The following is a 19,407-nucleotide window of genomic DNA, read 5'->3' as shown; positions in this document are numbered from 1 at the left end:
CAGGCATTCTGCTCTTCGCAGGAATGCCAGGCGCTGCTTTATTTCTGCCTGCAGTGCCTCGAGTCGTTTCCTTTCTGCCTCTGTGGCCTTCTTCCACTGTTTTCCCAGCTTTCTTTCACCAGTCCTTTGATTTCCTGCTGCCTCCTGGACTTGTACTGGAGTGTTGGTTCCTTCTGTGTCCTCTGTTTCATGATCTTCACCCCAAATCTCTCCGCCCCATAGATGTATATGGTGTCTCCCATCTTCTCCAGTTTTCTTTCCACACATCCCTTCAATCCTTCCAGAAGATGGACGAGGTCAGTGTTAATGGTCTCCCACTCTTTCCTCTGGCAGGATTTAGGCCCCAAGATTTGAGGCCTTTTCCCTTCCATTTTCTTCTATACCGCTGAATGTGGCTGGTTGGGCTCTGGACTCGTGTCCATTGGTGGTACTGTACCTGGTTGAGCTTCGCCTGGGGTGCTGATACCCTGTGGACTGTGGTGGTTATCCTGCCAATGGGCTTCACTCGACTGATTTGGCCTACCTCTTAGAAAGTAATGGTCAATGCGAGGCCCCACACCAAGCTCTCTCAGGCACCTTTTCCTGACCTGGTGGATCTTGAGACCCTTCTCTGATGTTATCTTTTCCCAGCCACAGATACAGCTTTGTACCTTATGTCCTGCCGGTGCTGTTGCTCTGTCAATTGCTGTGCTATTTGTAATACTCATAGTCGATTCCGTTCCTAGGTCTGTTGCTGTGTGGTCTGTCGATGAGTCATCTTGCGCCCCCGCTCTCGCAGACTCAAGGGGTATTCTTCGTCTTGTCTTTTTCGTAGCAATATATGGGTGAATCCAAAACGCTGATTAGCGATGGATCCTGCTGGCATGAGGAGCTAGCCCATGCCAGTCCCAGTGGGGTCTATTCCCTCCGGTCAGCGGTCTCTCCAGGCCGTCACTAGGTCTTTCCATGGTTGTCAGCTACCCTTTCGCAGCGGTCACTGGTTTGATCCAGATGTATGGGGGGGCGCTGGGGGTCGGTGGAGGCGCTGCAAGCCTGCGCCCTGTCAGCAGCGTGTCCGTTTTTTTCAACTTTTTTTGTTTTTTTAGTATGTTTTAAAGTATGTTTTTTGTGTTTCTTTGTGTGGGGGGTGGTGTGGGGGAAACCGCTTCGGTCGCCTCCTCCATGGAGAGGCGACTTTTTCCAGGTCGCCTCCCCCGTGGCATAACAGCAAGGATTGGCGTGGACTTTCCCAGAGACGCGCCCGGGGCTCCAGCGGCGGGCGCAGCGTGAACTCTCGGCGTGGAGCGGGCGAACCCTCGCTGGGGCTCGCTGGTGGGGAGCGCTCCGTTTCGCTGGCCCGCGGCAGCCAGCAGCCTGATGCCGCGGTCTGCACAGCTCCAGCTGGCGCGGCGTCCGCAGCCCGGGATCCCTTGTGGGGGACCCGGGGGAAGAAGAAGCTTCCACCGCCAGCCCGCGGCCAACTTCTACCGCGGGCCCGGCGTGAACTTACCATCACCCCTGGAGGGGGAGCTTCGACCGCCCTCCCTGCAGTCTCAATTCAATTCAATTCAATTCAATTCAATTCAATTCAATTCAACTTTATTGTCATTGCACAAATACGAGTATAGGTACAAGAAATGCAGTTTAGCGTCTGGTCATAGTGCAAGATAGTAGAAGTAAAAATAAAAAATACAAAATAAAAATACAAATACTGGTTAACAATGTGTGGGTTGTGGATGAATTAAACTGGTACAATAACTGTATACAAATGGGAGAGTCTAAAGATAGCTAGCGACGGGACTCAGAGTTCAGCAGTGTAATGGTGTTATTGAAAAAGCTGTTCCTCAGCCTGCTTGTGCGAGACCTGAGGCTCCTGTACCGCCTCCCTGATGGGAGGAGGGCAAACAGTCCATGGTTAGGGTGGGAGGGGTCCTTGATGATTTTCCCAGCCCGTCTCAGACACCGTTTTCGGTGGAGGGCATCCATGGCAGGGAGCGGGGCACCGATGATGTGCTGAGCGGTTTTCACCACCCGTTGCAGTGCCTTCCTGTCAGCTGCGGTGCAGCTGCTGTACCATACCGTGAAGCAGGTGGTCAGGATGCTTTCGATGGTACAGCGGTAGAAGTTGGACAGGATCTGGGGGGACAGGTGAGCTTTCAGAAAGTAAAGGCACTGCTGCGCGTTTTTGATCAATTTGGTGGTATTGAGGGACCAGGACAGATCCTCTGAGATGTGTACCCCGAGGAATTTGTAGTTGGAGACGCGCTCCACCTCAGTCCCGTTTATGTGGATGGGGGTATGTCTGCCACCTCTGGTCTTCCTGAAGTCAACAATGATTTCCTTCGTCTTCTTGGAGTTGAGGACGAGGTTATTGTTGGCACACCAGGCTGCCAGGTGCTGGACCTCCTCCCTATAGGCTGATTTGTTGTTGTCGCTGATCAGTCCTACCACCGTGGTGTCATCGGCAAATTTTATGATGGCGTTGGAGCCATACTTAGGGACGCAGTCATGGGTGAAGAGGGAGTAGAGGAGAGGGCTGAGCACACATCCCTGTGGCACGCCGGTGTTCAGTGTTAGAGTGGAGGAGGTGAGGTTGTTGATCCTAACAGACTGTGGTCTGTTGGTGAGGAAATCCAGTGTCCAATTGCAGAGGGAGGTGGTGATACCAAGTCCGCTGAGTTTGGTGATCAAGCTGGTGGGGATGACAGTGTTAAAGGCAGAGCTGAAGTCGATGAACAACAACCTGATGTAGGAGTTGTTGTTGTCCAGCTGGGTCAGGGCAGAGTGTAGGGCCGCAGATATGGCGTCCTCTGTAGATCTGTTGGTCCGGTAGGCAAACTGATGGGGGTCCAGTGTGGGGGGGAGGCTGGCTTTGAGGTGAGCCAAGATCAGCCGCTCAAAGCACTTTGCGATGACGGGGGTGAGTGCCACTGGGCGGAAGTCGTTGAGACTCCCTGAAGCTGACTGTTTGGGCACTGGCACAATGGTTGAGGTCTTCTGGCTGCGGCGCGGCGGGGACTTTAAACCTTCGACCGCCGGCCTGCGGCCTACACCATCCTGAAGCCACGGTCTCCGGTGGGGAAGAGCTGACTATGGACTGGCTCTGGACTCTGGTCCCGACCACGGGGGGAAATGGAGGAGGACTGGCCAATTTTTGTGCCTTCCACCACAGTGATGAATGCTGTGGTGGATGTTTGTGTTAAATTTTTATTGTGTATTGTGTGTTCTTTCTCATTGTATCGCTGCTGACATATTCATTTCACTTGCACTTTATGTGCAATGTGACGAATAAACCCGTATTGCATTGTATTGTATTGTATTGTATTGTATTGTATGTTCAGATTGATTAGTAGGACTGGGTGTTACAATCCCTAAGATTGTTCTCTCCGTAAAAAATAAAAATAAGTAATAATTCAATTTTCCCAAGGCTTCTAAATCTCCTTCATTTTTTAATTACTGAATGGGTGGGGGACAGAGGATGAAGGCAGGTGGAGAGATGGTGGGAAAAACGGGAGCACACCGGGACGTTGAATCAGTTGTCATCTTAATGAATGACAATACTAATTGAAGGGTCCAATTGGAGGGAGAGTTCCTTTCACAGTGTGTGGAGAGTCTGTACCAGGGGTTAAAGATGCGGAGTGCTGAGAAGGAGAAGGTCGGAGATCATGTCAGACTCACTCACCGCTGCCGCAGCGCTCCGGGCACGGACAGCAGAACTGGCCGCCACTTTCCGGGAAGGAAGCAGCTCGGGTGACTGCGAGTGGCTACCGGGACCCGACAGCAGAACCGGCTGCAAATTCAGCGCCTTCTGCCGGCCCGCTCACCTCTGGCACTGCTCTCCGTCTGAACACCTCTCACCTGCCGCTCGCCTGCTTCGCTCATATGTAACCCACTTGCGACGCTCCGGGTACGGAGCCACCGCATTGTGGCCGGGGAGTGAATTAGCTTGGGTGGCTGCGAGTGGCCGCCGGGACCAGACAACCCCTTCGCTCATATCAGCCGCTTCCCGCAAATCCTTAAATTCCGACAACCGAGTAACCTCAATTGGTCCCTTGAGTGCGCTGTCGGAATTTAGGGATTTGTGGGGAAGGGCTGATATGAGTGAAGCCGGCGAGCGACAGGAGAGAGGTTTTCAGACGGAGAGCACTGCCAGAGGTGAGCGGGGACCGGCTCTTTTCTTTTCTTGTATGACTACAGAAACCAAATTTCGTTTGAACCTCATGTGAGGTTCAAATGACAAATAAATGGTATTGTGTTGTAAAAAAAAAAGAAGGGGTTGTCTGGTCCCGGCGGCCACTCGCAGCCACCCGAGCTAATTCACTCCCCGGCCACAATGCGGTGGCTCCGTGCCCGGAGCGTCGCAAGTGGGTTACTGGCACCGATCCCCTCCTTCACAACGCTCCTGCCCTCCCCGCAACTTTACCCCGGGCCAGACTCCCCAAACACTGTGAAAGGAGCTCTCCCCACCCACCCCGGGAAATACAGTATTTAAAAACATAAAGCACCAAGAAATGTACTTACCACGTTATTGGTACATGAACTCCATTCTTCACTCTTTGTTTCCTAAGATCCTCTTAAAATAATAGCAATCCACATTTGAAAAACCCGCCAAGAAACTCACACTGCGCATGCGCAGTACTGCAAAGGCAGAATTTCTGTTGCCTTCAGCTCCGCTTGAAATTGACGGCTGGAAGCAGCGCTGACGGCACGTAGGCTGCACAGACCTTCCCGTGTTACAAGTGCTGCGGTTGAAAGGCACGGAGAATTATGCCTACCTAAGAGATCGATCTCTTAGATAGGCATAATTCTCCCATGCCTTTACTATTTATATTTAATCATTGCCATTTCATAATTTTAGTCGGGGTAGGCAGTACCTTGCCTATCCTGACGGCACGTGCCTGGCATGAGTCAAGGGCAAACTCGGCAGAGGTCGTGAAAGTGGGGCAGGCTCTTAAGGAGGTCTTCTCCTTGATATTTCAAAGTGATTGTAACCTCAACTCTGCAATCCCATCTACCTGCAATAATCTTTTAATCACTTAATTATCAAGGATCTATCTAGCTCTGCTTAAAACAGAGCCTCTCCTACCACCCTTTCATGAAATTATTCTAAAGGCTCACACATTGTCCCTTTAACCAGTATATTTTGCACAGAGGAGAGATAATCCAAGAACGAATCTGAGGCTGAAAGGCTAGGAATACTGAATTTCAATTTTAATGGTTAAATTTACACACGTCCGATCCAATTTGTTTAATACTCATATTTATACTGCTATGAAATAAGAGTGTTTCCAATCAACCTAAGGGGTCCATAAAACACTGAAATGAATAAGCAATATTTTTGATCGATGCAATATCATTTAAGTTATTATTTAGCATGGAAACTGCAAATCTAAGCAAGATTTGTAAAAACTGAAAACAATTTCATCAATATCCATTCCACCAGAGTAAATGGTGTTTGAAACACTTTCATCATTAAAACTACTTTACTGATTAACTCATTTTAACAGATCTGGCCATTAGCATTAGTGAATATTAAATAAAGCAGTTTGGTCTGCCAGGATGTTGAAATACAACCCAAAAAACATACTGTAAGCCAATGGTGCACAATATTTATGTGGGGCCTAATTTACAATCCACTCGTCTGTGCACCATTCATAAGCATAACTACATAACCAGATACACTGGATACCTCACAGTGCTCAGAACATGTTAACTTGTTCCCAGAAACAAGGGTGCTATCAATCGGTCATTGTAGCATCAAATATGTAATGACACAATACTGACAGCAATGTTTTGTAGAGAACCTGTAGCTATCCCCAGTCCTCCCTTCTGCTGTGTACTACTGTGTCAGGAATGAACTGTCCACATTTTGGTACAGAGGTACTAGGGCGAGTGGTGGAGTTGCTCAGCACTGTGACGTGCAGGACACAGCTGCACTCTGGCCAGCATGAAGAGTTCTCTCTCGTCACTTCCTAATGAATGCCTACTAAATGATGGAAGTCACCACCTCCTCTCTCAGTGAGGGTGGGGAGTGGGGTTGGTGGTAACAAGCTTCCACCCATCATCAGTCCTCACAGACGTTCCTCACTGAATCATGGGTTATTTGTTGCTGTGGTAGAGCCAGAGGATGAGTTTATACTTTGGACATACAGCGTGGAAGCAAGCCCTTTGACCCACCGAGTATGCGCTGACTAGCGATCACCCTACACACTAGGGACAATTTACAATTTATAGAAGTCAATTAACCTGCAAGCCTGTACATCTTTGGAGTATGGGAGGAAACCAGAGCACTCGTTGGAAACCCACTCAGTCACAGGGAGAACGTATAAGCTCCATACAGACAGCACCCATAGTCAGGATCGAACCAGGGTATCTGGCGCTGTAAGGCAGCAACCCTAACTCTGCACCACTGAGCCGCTCAAACCGGATGGCACAGTTCTGAACTCCAGCAGATAGAATTGGTTGTAATGACATCATGGTTGGTGCAGAAATTGATGGGCAGAAGGGCATATTACTGTATTGCACAGAGTGTTTTATTACTTTCAGTGCGCTTTATATCTGCAAGTACTCACAATGGAGAAATACGTACACTAGAAAGTCTGAGCACTCTGTGGGACAATGCCACGTGGGTAGCAGTGTACTTGTTTTTAGTCCTGTTTAAAGAAACAAACAGTATCTCCCTCACGATCTGTTTAAGAAGGAACTGCAGATGCTGGAAAAATCCAAGGTAGATAAAAATGCTGGAGAAACTCAGCGGGTGAGGCAGCATCTCACCATCCCTCATCATCTCCTCACTCTTCACTCGTTTCATCTGGCCCTTCTCAAACATTCAAGAAGGAAACACAATACACTAACAATTCCTTTCCCCCCAAAAACAAATGCTGGATGTTTGACCTGCTGAGCTCCTCCAGCAGTTTGTTTTTTGCTGGGTTCAAAAAGGTTCAAACACTACATTTATCCGCAGCACTTATTCCCTCATTGCAATTGCTCTTCTCCGTTCGTTCACTCACTGTATTGCCCCACCTGCTGCCTCTTCACTCACTGAACCCCCAAACCTATTCAACCATTACACCACCCCCTCAAAGTGAAGGTACATGCTCTACAGTCAACCCTTGCTGCCTCCCCGTTTTTCTACTTACTGCACCCACACTACCACTGTCTCTTTTCTGACTGCACCCCCTTGCTGTTTCAGTCACTGTCCCCGCCTTCCCCTGATGCCTCATTGACTGGACCAGAACTGAAGGAGGCAGAGACACAAGAGATTAGAAATGTGTAATCTGGAGAAAAAAAAACCTACTGGAACAACTCAGCAGTTCCTGCTGCATGCTCTCAACCCGAAAAAGAATCTATCCATTTGTCTCCACCGATGGTGCTCAACTCTGAAAATGAGTCACAGGTAAATAGGGTAATAAAGAAAGCTTGTGGTACATTGGCTATCAGTATTGAGTATAAAAATTGGGGCGTTATGTTACAGTTGTACAAGACATTGGTGCGGTTGCATTCGGAGTATTGTGTTCAGTTTCTGTCACGCTGTAGTTGGAAGGACTCAAAGGCTTGACCTATAGGGAAAGATTTAGCAAGCTGGGACTTTATTCCTTGAAGCACAGGAGGCTAAGGTATGATCTTATAGAAGTTTATAAAATCATGAGGGGAATTAATAGGGTAAATGCAGTGTCCTTTATCTGAGGTAAGAACCAGAGGATATAGGGTTAAGTTGAGAGGGTAAATATTTAATAAGCACCTGAAGGGCAATATTTTCTCTCAGATGGTGGTGAATATATAAATTGAGCTGCCAGAGGCAGATACATGCGGGTCAAATGTGGGCGAAAATGACTAGTTTAGATTGGGCATCTTTGACGGCATAGATGAGTTGGGCTGTAGGGCCCGTTTCTGTGCTGTATGTCTCTATGACTCTCAACCCATTAATGTCTTCCAGCAGTTTGTTTTAATGTGTCATGGAATAAGGCAGCTGAACATTTGTTGATGGATAAGGAGGTGATAATCTCGGCCACAAGTAGTGAAGCATTCCCAATTTGTACCCACGTTGCCTAAATTTTCTTAACTAATAGTAATAAATATCTTGAAAGATTAATTGCTAGCTCCTACATACGAAGATTAAAAACAAAATGAGCATTTTGATGACCGAAATGGAGCCAACATACTTATATTGCAAGTTTGATTTCTCTGTGAGCTGGAAGAACCTAAAGGGCAACCAATATATTTGCTAACATAAATTCAAAATCAGTTTAATTACCTAATTTGCATCACAACAGGAAGACACAAATAATGCATTCGTGGCTTCTGACATTACGCAATTTAAACGCCATTTCCAAATGCCGAAAAAGCATAATGACTCATTAACCTAAATCAAGAAGTAAATCTATTTAGTTTTATATTTTAACCACCATCACAGGTATTAGAAAGATAGAAATTGAGTTATATTAAGTACTTTTTTGTGCTCATGCAGTGAGAAGCTAACTTTGCAATCATGGATAATGCTCAAATGTTAGTTTTGTTAAAGATGTTTTTGCAGTTTAAGATTCACGAACAAAATCATCCATTCCATTGTAATTACAACGTTAAATAACAAACGACAATATTTTTTCTTATTATTCAGGTGTGAATTAGTCCAACTGTTACATCACTAAGGTAACACTGGTCAATAAGCTAGTGAATAAAAATCATTAACACATAATTATCGCATTAACGAACTGAAATTTGAGTAAACAGCCAAATAGTTGGGAGCTCGGAAATGATTTTCAACTTTACTAATAAGACATATAGTTTTCAAACTTTTGCAATTGCTCTTGCTGGTTGTGAAATATATATCAGCATTATAAAGCATCTGTTATACATACAGAAATATTTTTATTCGTTTAATCAAATCCATCGGAGAGCAAATGTTAAAAGCCATAAAATCCAAATTTCTTTGTTAATACTATTTAATTATTGATTTTAAATCAACATTAATAATCTTGGAAGGGTTACAAAGTTTTCCAGTCACCCAATTGTTAGCAATAAGATGCCATACAATAAGGTTTACCAGTGAAATCTTCTGTGTCAAGCGTCCCCAACCTGGGGTACATATTTATTCTCATTGACTGACTGTGTTTGGTCCTGGTATACTGGTATCTGTTCATCATTAGTTGTTCATAAATAAGTGAAATAACATTGTTATGTGCCATTAAAGTTGCCAGCGGTAAACAGGACGAAAAAGGTTGGGAACCCGTGTGTTTGGATATGAGTATCAAGTCTCTTCTAGCTTTCTTCCCCGGCCCCTCCACCCTAAACACTTACAATCAGTCGGAAGAAGGGCCACAACCTGAAATATCATCTATCCATGTTCTCCAGGAATGTTGCCTGCCAAGCTTAGTCACTCCAGCACTTTGTATCTTTTTTTCAAAATAAGTATCAAGAATTTGCTCAGAATATAAATCCAAAACTTTGTAGGGGTCAATGGAAAATAATAAATACTTTTCTCTCCCTTTAATCAGCACTATTTTTATATTTGGTTCAGAAAACATAGTAGTAGTATGATGGTTTCAGCAGCAAAGAAGGAAAACACGATTAAGCCATAAGAATCGGACATCATTCAACCAACATATAAGGAAGCACATTCAAACAGCAGCTTTAATGAAGAAAAACACCCCAAAACCCTTCAAGGGAACATTGTTAAAAGCTAAAGTGAAATGACTCTTAAAGAGATGGTTTCCCAAAATCATCAGTTTCCATATTTTTTAATGACTTAGAAATTTTGCAGAACTGAAAACACTCCAAAACCTAAAAACAGCAGGGAACTATTCACACTGAATTGAATTTCACCTTCATTAATCACACATTATTTTTCAAGCATTTATAATTAGGCCCAAAGGTGACATCATTAAAGAATCAATGGCATTTTTATTAGGATGTCCCTACAAAATATAGCCGCATATTTTTTCCTTTTCTCAATTTTCTCAACTGATAACTTGAATGTGAAATAGCTTTTAACGATGCCAAGTATTCAACACAGAATTTGTCAACAATATTTCCCGCCAGAGGGCCAGAAGTTTAATGATGAATCGAATGCTCAACTCACAAGTCTACAAATTAGGTAGCATTCCATGCTGAAAAGCAATGTGCTCCAGACAGCATTCAGGCTTACTCTGATTTATTTAATGCAACATATAGAACCAAGTATTTACGCAACAACATTATACATTTCAAGATTCTTCACAAGAACACTCTCAACAAAACTAGGATATGTTGGAACCCAAATTTGGAAATATTTGGGGAAATGACTAAATGTTTGTAGAGATAGCCACAAACTACTGGAGTAACTCAGAAGGACAGGCAGCATCTCTGGAGAGAAGGAAAGAGTGATGTTTTGGGTCAAGACCCTTCTTCAGACTAGTCAGGGGAAAGGGAAATGAGAGATATAGACAGTGATGTAGAGAGATATAGAACAAATGAATGAAAGATATGCATAAAAGTAACGACAATAAAGGAAACAGGTCATTGTTAGCTGTTTACTTGATGAGAACGGGAAACTGGTGTGACTTGGGTGGGGGAAGAGATGTAACCATATCTTACTGAACTTGCAGTCACTTTCAGAACTTACGGTCACTCTCATTTTCTTCCTTTGGAATCCTGCCAGTATCTAGAAATTCTTCTTGCTCCTCCAGTACTGACAATTTCTCACTTGTAGGCTCTTTGTAAGGTGGAGGCAGTCGCATGGGTGGTGGTGGGCCACCTCTAATAGAGCCCGGAGTCTAAAAGAGGAACAAAATATATCAAGATATTAAAAGGCCAAATTACTGTGAAACAATATTTTATCTGTAGAGCAATTGCTGCCACCATATTTATAATCAAACCAATCAACTAATGTTTCCAAATATTTTGAACAGAATTGAGATATTATAAAGCACAATTAAGATGAACAAACAGTCCTGGGCCTCTGTGCCTTTTCATACCTCAAGTTTCCCACCCCCCTGACTCTCAGACTGAAGGGTCTCGACCCAAAACGTCACTTATTCTTTTTCTCCAGAGACGCTGCCTTATGGGCCTGTCCTACTTAGGCGACTTTTTAGGCGACTACAGGACTTGCCCCATGTTCGCGGGTAGTTGCCGGGGAGTCGCCTTCAAGGACGCAAGCAGTTCCCGCATCCTGGGAACTAATCGCGGCCTCAATATGGTCGGCGTGAATTTTTCAGCATGTTGAAAAATTAGCGGTGAGTAGAATGAAGCCGCCATGGAGAGTAGTGAGAATTCTCGTTCCGTATGTCGACAGCAAGTCCTAATGGGTTGCCAGGAGGTCGAACGTTCTCGGAGGTTCTCGTAGGTTGTAGCCGGTGCTGACCGCTGAATTTCATTGGCTCATTGGGGAAGTAAAAGGTAAGCAGTAGTTTTCTGAACCAGGGATAACATACCGGTAATGTTAAATGTCCGCCGAGCTTCACAGCCGTGTATCTCTGGCTTCTTAAAGGTTGTCTCCACTCCTTATCCTCCCCTTCTTCCCCCCTCTTTTAAAGGATTGATTGTACACCATGCTTTAGCTGTCTTAATTACAGCACTAATCTTCCTGTTCATCGCGGTGTGTGTCTGTATCACCTTGGCCTTGCACCATGTGAATTTTTTAGACAGCGCTTCTCCCGCTTGCCCTGACCCCGCCTGCATAACGGGCTGGTGAAGGAAGCGATGTGTTTTTGTGTGCGTGTGTGTTCCACTCTGACAGTCACCGTTCCAGTCGCCGGTTTTTCAGGCGACTGCCGGCAACTTGACAGTCGCCGGCAGTCCGCTGAAAAATCGCCTAAGTGGGACAAGCCCATTACCTGCTGAGTTACTCCAGCATTTTGTGTCTATCTTTGGTGTAAACCAGCATATGCAGTTCTTTCCTACAGGTTGCATTGTGCAATATTGACAGAAGGAAACCAACTACATTCAATTCATCAATCAATCTAGGCTTTGAGCAACGTGAGGGACAGCAGAGCTTTTAGAGCTGCTGTTTCATAGGGCGAGAGACCCAGGTTCAATCCTGATTTCTGGGTGCAATCTGTATGGAGTTTGCACGTTCTGACAGTGAGCACATTAGTTTCCACCAGGTGCAGCAGTTATTCCGAAGGTACACCGAAGGTACTGGAAGAGGGAAGGTGGGTGACAGTGAGAAACGGAAGTAAACATGGAATGCAAAGGTCCCCGGGTGTTGTACCTCTTGTGAACAGGTTCACACGCTTAAAAACTGTCGGGACAAAAGACGTTGACACACTGAGCGACACTGGCTTGTGATGCAAAAAGTGCTGTTGAGCCAAAACCAAGGAGGCCGATGTCAAGCAACGCAGTGGTGGAGACTCCATTGTGAGAGGTACGGACAAGGGTTTCTGCGGCAACAGACGGGATTCAAGGATGGTGTGCTGCCTCCGGGGTGCCAGGATCCAGGATGTCACGGACAGAGTGCAGAAAATCCAGACTGATGGTCTGAAGAAGGGTTTCGGCCCGAAACGTTGCCTATTTCCTTCGCTCCATAGATGCTGTTGCATCTGCCGAGTTTCTCCAGCATTTTTGTGTACCTTTAAAGCTAATGGAATGTTGGCCTTCATCACAAGAGGATTCCAGTATAGGAGTAGAGAGGTTCTTCTGCAGTTGTATAGGGCTCTGGTAAGACCACATCTGGAGTATTGTGTAGAGTTTTGGTCTCCTAATTTGAGGAAGGACATCCTTGTGATTGAGGCAGTGCAGTTCACGAGATTGATCCCTGGGATGGCGGGACTGTCATATGAGGAAAGATTGAAAAGACTAGCCTTGTATTCACTGGAGTTTAGAAGGATGAGGGGGATCTTATAGAAACATATAAAATTATAAAAGGTAGATGCAAGCTAGATGCAGGAAAAATATTCCCAATGTTGGGCGAATCCAGAACCAGGGGCCACAGTCTTGGAGTAAAGGGGAGGCCATTTAAGACTGAGGTGAGAAAAAACTTTTTCACCCAGAGAGTTGTGAATTTGTGGAATTCCCTGCCACAGAGGGCAGTGGAGGCCAAATCACTGCATGGATTTAAGAGAGAGTTAGATAGAGCTCTAGGGGCTAGTGCAGTCAAGAGATATGGGTAGAAGGCAGGTACGGGTTATTGATTGGGGACAATCGGCCATGATCGCAGTGAATGGCGTTGCTGGCTCGAAGGGCCGAATGGCCTCCTGCACCTATTTTCTATGTTTCTATGTTTTCTGTTTCCCCCCATACCAAAAATGTTCAGGTTGATAGGTTAATTGGCCGCTCCATATTGTCCCTTGTGTGTAGGTAAATGGTAGAATCAGGAGGGAATTGATGACAATATGCAGAGAATAAAGTTAATTAGATTAGCGTAGGATTAGAGAAAATGGGCGATTGATGGTCAGCATGGAGTTGGTGGAATCTTGATTATATAATTTGGATGATGCATTTCCTGGTAAGCTGTGACTAAATTTGTATAAGGTGCGGAGAGTCCTTCATTGAGGGCAGAGGGTCACAGAGAGTGTAGTCATTGCAAGACCAGAGTTCAATCCTGATCTCGGTGGCTGTGTAGAGTTTGCATGGCATGTTCTCTGTTTCACCACTTGAGTTTCCTCCAGGTTCTCTGATTTCCTACCACATCCTAATAGAAGATTGAGGGGGGATCTTATAGAAACTTACAAAATTCTTAAGGGGTTGGACAGGCTAGATGCAGGAAGATTGTTCCCGATGTTGGGGAAGTTCAGAACAAGGGGTCACAGTTTAAGGATAAAGGGGAAATCTTTTAGGACCGAGATGAGGAAAACTTATTTCACACAGTGAATCTCTGGAATTCTCTCCCGCAGAAGGTAGATGAGGCCAGTTCATTGGCTATATTTAAGAGGGAGTTAGATGTGGCCCTTGTGGCTAAAGGGATCGGGGGGTATGGAGAGAGGGCAGGTACAGGATACTGAGTTGGATGATCAGCCATGATCATATTGAATGGCAGTGCAGGCTCGAAGGGCCGAATGGCCTACTCCTGCACCTATTTTCTATGTTTCTATCCTACAGATATGCTTAGGTTAAATGGCCACTCAACATTGATCCTAGTGTGTGGGTGAGTAATCGAATCTGACGAGGTTGGTGAGAATGTGGGGGGAATAAACAATGGGAATAATGTAGGATTAGTAGAAATGGGTGGTTGCTGGTCATTATGGACTTGGACTGAAAGGCCTGTTTCCGGTTCTTTCGCAAGTGATTGGGAGTGCTGCTGAAGTTGTCTCGGTGAGTAACTCAGATTCGGATTAGTTTATTGTCACATACACCAGGGTGCAATGAAATTCCTTATGGGGAATTGTGGGACAGAAGCTGTTTTTAAGTCCAAATGTCTGGGATTTCAAGTTCTGGTATCTTCTCCCTGAAGGTAGAAGAAATAAAAGGGAATGGCCAGGGTGGCAGACATCCTTGATGATATTCCAGCCCTCCTAATACCATACACTGTGAAGGACTGGATGGAAGGAAGTGACGAGCCTGTGATAGACTGGGCTGTATTCACTACTATCTGCAGGTTCAGGCGGTCAAGAGCAGAGCAGTTGCCATACCAGGCTAAGATGTATCCCATCATAATATGATACAATACGATAGAACTTTATTCATCCCAGGAGGGAAATTGGTTTGTCAAAGTCATAAAACACAAGATACATGAAACATGATATTAAAGGGGGGGGGGGGGGCAGCTGGTCTACCCCATGACAGAAGGGGGAGGAGTTGTACAGTTTGAAAAAAGTGATCTCCTGTGGCATTCTGTGCTGCATCTTGGTGGAACCAGTCTGTTACTGAAGGTACTCCAGTTGACCAGTGTGTCGTGGAGGGGGTGAGCTGTATTGTCCAAGATGCTCTGCAGTTTGAGGAGCATCCTCCCCTCCAAGACCACCTCTCATGAATGCAAAGTCACCCCAGGATGGAGCCAGCCTTCCTAATTAGCATGTACAGCTGTGGAAGTTCAAGAGAATCCTCATGGACATGCAGAATCTTCTCAGAGGCCAAGGAAAGTAAATATGCTGATGTGCTCTCTTGATCACCGCATCAGTGGACTCCTTTGGCCCTTTTGCAAATGTTTATTTAGAGTTTTCTAAGCAGCATTCATCCAAACAAGTGTCCCATCATGTTTCTGACTTGTGTTTTATGGATGATGGAGAATGTCAACATGTGGGTCACTCATTGATAGTTGGCCAGCCTTCAACCTGCTGTTGTAGCAAAGGTATTTGCAGACTATTCATTATCAGGGAACAAAATAAATTCAAGAGTCAAGAGTGTTTAATTGTAACTTGCACCACGACCGGAACAATAAAATTCTTACTTGCTGCACCTTTACTGGCACAAATAAAAATACAATAAATTATCAGTTATATTTAGTAAACAGACCATGATGGTGCCAACCGAAGTAATGCAATCCTTTACAAAATCTATGGTTGAAGGGAAGAAGCTGTTCTTGAACTGAGAGGTAACATTTCCCAAGCTCCTGTACCTTCCTCCCGATGGTAACAGTGAAATGAGAACTTTATCTTTGATGATATTAGCTACCTTTTTAAGGCAATGCTTCCTGTAGATCCCTTCGATGGTGGGGATGGATGCATCCACAAATTCTAGGGCCATCTCTTTGAGTACTCTGGGATGCAGACCATCAGGCCCTGGGGATTTATCTGCCTTCAGTCCTAAAGGTTCACCTAACACCATTTCCTGACTAATGTGGATTCCCTTCAGTTCCTCACTCCGACTAGATCCTCGGTCCCCTGGTATTTCTGCGTGATTCTTTGTGTCTTCCTCAGTGAAGAGAGAACCAAAGTACTCGTTTAACTGTTCTGCCATTTCCTTGTTTCCCATTATGAATTCACCCATCCCTGATTGTAAGGGACCTACATTTGTCTTCACTAATCTTTTCCTTTTTACATATCTAAAGAAGCTTTTACAGTCAATATCTCAGGATCTCAGCAAAAGCATATTTGTATTCTGCAACAATGCTAACCTCATTGTCCATCACACTCAAGCATAGGAACCAATTCTGATTCCATAAAGAGTTCAGTAAGATTTGCCTTGGCATATCAAGGAAAATCTGGAGAGAAAGTATTTCATCAGTTCTGAAATACTAATTCTGTTTTTCACTCTCGACATATGTTACCTTCCTCACTGAGAATTTTTCATCATTCCCCATTTTTACTTCTGACCTTTCTTAAAGATCACTTTATAATCATGAAATCACATGAAATAATAATAAAGTTGCATATGAAATACCATTCTTGTTTGATGTTTCAACAAAATAACGTAAAAGGTGCATATTAGTAATTATATAATTTATCAATTTCAGTAACTTCTTTACATAGTTACTTACTATTTTCTTTTCTTTTTCTTGTTTTTGTTCTTGGTTTTGTTCAAGTGTGCTTTGATATACAGAATATGGCTGTTAAAAAGAAATTTGAAATAAATTATATTTTAATGATTGTTTGTATTTTACTGCATGAAATCATACAACTTTGTTTAAGGGCACCACTCTTTTTGACTTTCACTTGTATTGTTTAGTTTCCATATTCCTCGTAAAAGAGGAATTAAACTTGCACAAGTTCAGGATATAATAAAAACAAGTGACATTTCCCCACTTTTTAGAGTTTCAAAGAGTTCTGAAGTCTGCATTAGGAGAAGAAGGGACCTCATGCTCATGTTAACCCACCATATTGTTAGCAATATTTATTTAGCATAGTTGAAGAAATTAGGCTTTTAGTATTGGAACATTGGCTTAATTGAAGCACCAGTGAAAGATCAGCCTCACCCTTTTTTCATCTTGAAAACTCAATTTCTCGGTTTTAAATCCTCTCTTGCTCCAATATTGCTATCTCATATATTTTCCAGAAGATTTGATTAATTCATTGGGTCCCTTGCTTCTGCACCTTTCTCTCCTCCTCTAGGGCCCTCATTAAACACACGGATATTACTTCTCTTTATTTGCTAGTAGGTAATTATGGAATGCGGAAGTGCTTTACAATTTATCCAAATTTAAATTGGGGACACACTCCTGTGCATATAGTAGGCATCACTGCAAGTTAAAAGGTAGGTTTTTATTTTGTGCTCATACCTAAATGACAGGCAATAAATAAACTTAATTATTCATATTACATGTACAAGTGTGGTGTATTACTGACACTTTATCTAATGGATCAGAATGTCATTATCTCCAGAAATATACTTTATTTAATGACCAAATGAACACACTAAATCCCCAGGCTAAGACAAATTGATTTTTGAATATTGTTAAAAGTGACTGCTTTAAGCTGATCAGAATTTGAAGAGGTGACAAATCAGGGAGGAATGGAGAACCTCATATACACAAGAAAGAATAATTATTATTTCATAGTTCAAGTAAAATCCTGTGACTATTTTTTGCTGCTGAAATCATGAATAGTTCATCAATTGCTGCCATAATGTACCTGTTAAAACGTAATGTAAATTATAAACATTTTGGTCAAAGAGACAAAAGGAACTGCAGATGTTAGAATTTTGAGCAAAGCACAAAGTGCTGGAGGAACTCAGTGGGTCAGGCAACATCTGTGGAGGAAATAAACAGGTGATGTTTTGGGTCAGGACTCTTCTTCAGACTGATAGTAATTAAGGCTGTAAATGGAAAAGTGAGGTGAGGCAGGACAAAGCCCAACAAGTGTTAGGTGGATTCAGTGAGGTTGATTTTGATTGACAGATGGGTGGAGTAAGTGACAAAACCTCGAGGTGAAAAGGAGACCAGGGGTGTCATTAAGGAATGGAGAGAAATGAAAAGCCAAAGGGTGAGATATGGGTTTGTAGGTTAATTGGCTTCTGTAAATTGTAAGTTGACCCTGATGTGTAGGAGAGTGCTTGTGGATGGGGTAATCGCTGGTCAGACTCGGTGGGCTAAAGGGCCTGTTTCCACGCTGTATGTCAAAAGTAAATAGAAAAGGAGTTTGTATAAATGGAAAGAGAGTACAGAATATTGCTTTGTAGATAGATCTGGTTCTCCCAGAATATGAAAGAAATGTTTAAAATTCACAAACAACAAGTAATGAAGGTAGCCAATGGAATGTTGGTTATTGTTATTAGGGAGATGGAGTAAAACGGGGCAGAAGGCTCTCTGCAACTTTACAGAGTATAGGTGAAACATACACCCGCAGTACTACAAGTCAGGCAGCAGTGTGGAAAGAGAAACAGAAGTAATGTTTCAACTCTAAGAGTCTTCAACTTGAAATATTAACACTGGTCATCTTTCCACAGATGGTATTTGATCTATTCAGTGTTTTCAGCAATTTCTGTTTTTGCTACAGTCTTCCAGCTTCTACATTCTCTATTCTCATGTACAGCATGTAGCTTTGAATTTCTTATTTAAGGAAGGACACGCTTGCATGGGATCTGAATGTGTTGTGCACAAAAGAGGAGGTTTTGTTTTCATTGACTGGAAACGGATGTTAAATTGTTTGGTAAAGTATCATTGTACAACTATTAATAGAAAAGATTGCCTTGTCAGTTTTCAAAATAAATGCTTCAAGTGGACCCGACTGTGAACCAGCAGCCTGCAATCGTTGTCCTTGGTAAACTGGTTCAGTTCTCCGTTTATATTTTAAGTTCATTTATATATTTTTATTCAGATATTTTCCACTAGAGCTAATTTTTATTCCTCATCTCAAATTCTTTGGTCATGATTTGTGAATTCCATAGAATGAACTTTCATTATTCAAACTGCAGTAATGAAGAGGTACACTCTAATCACTAAAGACAATCAAATAAATCTACATGGTGGTAGAAGCTGTCAGTAAAGATTGTGCTGTAATCTTAAACTTTTTCTAGGTTTTACTCACTCGTGGAGTAGGCAATAAACTTTGAACCACAAAAATTATTGGATTTCCAACGTTTTTTATGGCATCCACTGCCTCATCATGTGTGGCATTTTGCAGGTCAATGCCAGAAACCTGTAAAATACAATTACATTCAGTTAAGATTAGAATTATCTTCCTTAATGAATGTTATGTTGAAGCACAGCATGACTATTTCCTCCAGGAAGGGGGGTGATGGAATGGTAGTGATTGGAGACTGGGGGAAGGATGATCTTTATTTTTTTTCTCTAAACAAATTTGTACTGGTATATTATTGTCATGTATACCAAGAAACAGGGAAAAGTTTTGTTTGCAGGCTTTCAAGTCAAATCTTACTGTACATGAGTACAACCAAGCCATAATCAAGTACACCAAGTAGTGCAAAGAGAAAAATACCAGAGTGTAGAATATAATGTTACAGCGTTATAATATGACAGTTACAAGGAAAAAGTCCAAGGTCCGCAATGAGGTAGGTTGGAAGATCAGGACTACTTCCTAGCTTGTGGGAGGACCATTGACAAGTCTAACAACAGAAGCTATTCCTGAATCTGGTGGTACATGTTTTCAAGCTTTTGCAATTTCTGCCGGAAGGGAGAGG

At 43.5% G+C, this 19,407-nt stretch overlaps 1 protein-coding gene across 5 annotated transcripts in view; it reads right to left on the bottom strand.

Moving 5' to 3' along the window:
• The window catches only part of patj (PATJ crumbs cell polarity complex component), a 226,801-nt gene that overhangs the window by 105,960 nt on the left and 101,434 nt on the right, over positions 1 to 19,407 (bottom strand). For all 5 annotated transcript variants that reach the window (XM_033028540.1, XM_033028544.1, XM_033028542.1 and 2 more), the window contains 3 exons: positions 18,795 to 18,905; positions 16,310 to 16,378; positions 10,580 to 10,730 (listed from right to left, as the gene is read on the bottom strand). In XM_033028540.1, coding sequence (XP_032884431.1) covers positions 10,580 to 10,730; positions 16,310 to 16,378; positions 18,795 to 18,905 — 331 coding nt within the window. The remainder of the gene's footprint in view (positions 1 to 10,579; positions 10,731 to 16,309; positions 16,379 to 18,794; positions 18,906 to 19,407) is intronic.

This window comes from Amblyraja radiata, chromosome 10, assembly GCF_010909765.2.
Source record: "Amblyraja radiata isolate CabotCenter1 chromosome 10, sAmbRad1.1.pri, whole genome shotgun sequence".
Lineage (NCBI taxonomy): Eukaryota > Metazoa > Chordata > Chondrichthyes > Rajiformes > Rajidae > Amblyraja > Amblyraja radiata.
Note: the sequence above shows the minus strand (reverse complement) of the source record. Positions and strands in the feature narration are given on the sequence as shown.